At 38.7% G+C, this 3,359-nt stretch overlaps 1 protein-coding gene across 1 annotated transcript; it reads left to right on the top strand.

Moving 5' to 3' along the window:
• Nucleotides 1-920: 920 nt before the first annotated feature.
• Nucleotides 921-2,468, top strand: LOC131061753 (cytochrome P450 86B1). Its single transcript, XM_057995581.2, has one exon. It carries the CDS (start codon nucleotides 921-923, stop codon nucleotides 2,466-2,468), a length of 1,548 nt encoding a protein of 515 aa, XP_057851564.2.
• The last annotated feature ends 891 nt before the right edge of the window (nucleotides 2,469-3,359 follow it).

The following is a 3,359-nucleotide window of genomic DNA, read 5'->3' as shown; positions in this document are numbered from 1 at the left end:
TTATTCCTCACAGGTCTTAGATGATATAAATCAGATGCATTTCAACAAAAGGTTGTATAACATGCTACTCTTACCAGCATGGGGGATGGAGGGTGGATAACAACATTTTTCTGGGTCCAATAAATACGATTGGTTGGGATTAATACAACCTACAATACAAATCATTGTCAAAAATACTCTTCATGGCAATTTCTTTTTGCAAAATGGGGGATGGTGGGTGGACAACTTTGTATTTTGGGAACAACTATAACCATTGGTTGGGTTATGTACAGTGCCTATACTATTTACTATATATATATAAAAAAATCAGTTCCAATTTTAATGCATTCTCTAATTGTAATGTTGAACAAATAAGGTTCTTCTAACTTCACAATTCCTTTACAATCGGAACTATTGGCCTCCTGTTGCAGGCACTCCCTTGCATCTGCTAGTAGTAACAGTTTGAATAAAAGGTACCAACTTCAAGAGTATTCAGTAACACTTAAATTATAGTTAATATAGTTAATCACTGAAAATATAGTTAATAAGTCCTTTCAAGGAAGAAAAGATATTTAATGTTATTCAATGAGTAATAGCTACTTCATTGTAAGAGAGTACATTATATTAATAATAATAATAATAATAATAGTTTGAATAAAGGGCACCAACTTCAAGAGTTAAATTATAAATTATTATTACTTCACCGAAAAAGTGTACATCAGCTTTTAAATTTAAGTTATTTCAGCATCTAAGAGTCGTGTTATATTATTAATAGTTTTAATGAAGACACCTACTTCAAAGGCATTTAATTTTTTGTTTTTTTGTATTGTAGAGGATTTGACCTCAACACCTTCTAAATGCCTACAACATGAATTTTGCTATTAAATCAAGTGCTTAAACTAAAATGTATATAATAAGTGCCGCAAGGAAAAGGAGCTACCATGTATTTTAAGTTTGATGAAGAAATGGCAATTCTGGCGGAAATTCTAGGGAATGGGAGGACATTTCTTCAACTCTGGTGTGTAGGAATAACAGCCGTCATACTAATTTGGGGTTTGCGGGGTCGGACGCGATCGAGATTTAGAGGGGCTACGGTGTGGCCGCTTCTGGGCGTGCTTCCCTCTTTGCTTTTTAACCGGCGCCACCTTTACAACTGGGTTACTCATCTGGTTGTCGTGAACGGCGGAACATTCAGACTTCCGGGCCCTTGGAAATGCCGGGTTTTTACGGCCGACCCAGCAAACATAGAATACCTGCTGAAAACAAGGTATGCCAATTTCGGCAAGGGTGAGATTTTCAAAGACTCGTTTCGCCTCATGTTCGGGGACTCGATTCTGGCGCAAGACGGGGAGTCGTTCAAGCGTCTCAGTGTGCCTATCGCCAAGGCGTTCTCCTCGCCCGCCTTCCGCGATGGTATGGTCGTCGGGCTGCCGGCCGTGATGCAGCAAAATCTTCTCCCCATCTTCACCCACGCCTGTGAGAAAGCCGCCATTATCGACCTGCAAGATGTGTTCCACCGGCTGGCTTGTCACAACGCGTGGCTCTTCGGCGCAGGTGTTGAACTTGATTGCCTGAAACCGAGTCTGCCCAAATTTCCCTTCATAGAAGCCTTCGGAGAGGCCACGCAGTCGATCATGTTTCGCCTGCTCATGCACCCGTTTTGTTGGAAAATTTTGTTTGAGCGCCGTTTTCTCAAAGCCAAAGACTTTGTTTACGGCTTCTCTATTCAACAATGGTGTTCTCGCGGGTGTTCTCCTGTGTCTGACATCGCATCGGCCTTCCTTGAGTACGAGGGAGAGAGGGGGCGGCTTTATTCTGACAAAAGAAAGTATGAGTTACTTGTCAATCTCATTTTCGCGGGGAAGGACTCCATTACGGCGGGGCTCACATGGTTCTTCTGGCTCGTAGCTAAGCATCCCCTTGTCGAAGCCCACATTTTAGCAGAGCTCCGACAGATCGTCAAACAGAGACAGAGTCCGGACGATCAGAACCCATTTTCTTTTAGCTTCGAAGAAATAAAGGAGATGGATTACCTGCATTCAGCAGTGACGGAGTCTCTCCGCCTGTACCCACCTGTTCCCATTGAGTCCACGGTTTCCGCAGAAGATGATGTTCTGCCCGACGGCACGCCCGTGGAGAAGGGCGCGCAGGTTTTTTACTCGATTTACTCCTCCGGCAGGTTGGAGAGCGTTTGGGGCGAGGATTGCGTGGAGTTCAAGCCGGAAAGGTGGATGAAGAATGGTAGGTTTGTGAGGCAATCGGATTCCAAGTTTGTAGTCTTCAACGGAGGACCTCGGCGCTGCACTGGCATGGAATTTGCGTACTGGCAGATGAAGTGGGCTGCGGCTTCAGTTCTTATTCGTTATTCCATAAAGATGGTTGATAAGCATCCCGTAATTCCTAAGTACGGACTCTCGCTTTTCATGAAGTATGGTTTGCTCGCAACAGTTCACCAAAGAGAAATAGTAGATGGTGAGAGCAGCAAATAATCTGGCGAGTTATCCAAGTATCCAGCTAAACTCTCCACTAGCATCAGTAGCAGACTGCCCATTTCGTATTGTTGACAGGAGCCCTTCATAAGGACTCGCTTCATTATGTTTAATTATATAAAATATATTTGTATATATATTTTATATAAATTTATGTAGAAGATTTAAGAGATTGTAGACATGGTTTCCTTAGTTTAGAAATTTATTGTATGTTCAAATCAAATTACAGAATTTATCATCAGGAAGAAGAGAGCATAATGATGGATCATGTAGTTTGATCCAAAATATCCAGAAACTCAAGCAGCTATTATAGAAGCTAATTGCATAATTATGTTAAGAGATGTTTTCTATTTTATTTATATCATAAATTTCTTAAAAACTAATTTATAAGTTTTATTTATAATTTTATTTGAGAGTTATTTTATTATTAAATCATTTTGTTAATAGTATGTTAATGATTAAGTATTAATATCTTGATATGTAAATAGTTATCAAACTTAAATTAATAGATCATTAAATATTTATGTAAATAATCATGATATAAGATCACATATTTCATTGTCATTGTAGTACAACTCTTGACATGACTAGCATATATCTCTTGGCATATTTTATATAGATTAAACTAGCATATACACCTTAAATTTTAATTTAATCTATATATTATACGCCAAGAGATATCCTTCTCGACGCGCCTATTTTTAATCAATTTGACACCCTAAAGTCAAATAGGCACCTCAAGAAGGATATCTCTCGACGTATTTTATATAGATTAAATTAAAATTTAAGGTGTATATGCTAGTGGCAATCGCATGACGCAACATAGAAAACATAAAATAAATCAATATATAATTATATAGTATCTTTTTATTAAAATAAATTATATTATAA

The sequence above is a fragment of the Cryptomeria japonica genome, chromosome 11 (genome assembly GCF_030272615.1).
Source record: "Cryptomeria japonica chromosome 11, Sugi_1.0, whole genome shotgun sequence".
Lineage (NCBI taxonomy): Eukaryota > Viridiplantae > Streptophyta > Pinopsida > Cupressales > Cupressaceae > Cryptomeria > Cryptomeria japonica.
The sequence above is the reverse complement of the archived record's forward strand: the minus strand, read 5'-3'. Positions and strand labels throughout refer to the sequence as shown.

What these genes read in the sequence shown, in the direction of transcription:
- LOC131061753 (XM_057995581.2), top strand. Translation starts at nt 921, where the DNA reads ATGTATTTTAAGTTTGATGAAGAAATGGCAATTCTGGCGGAAATTCTA.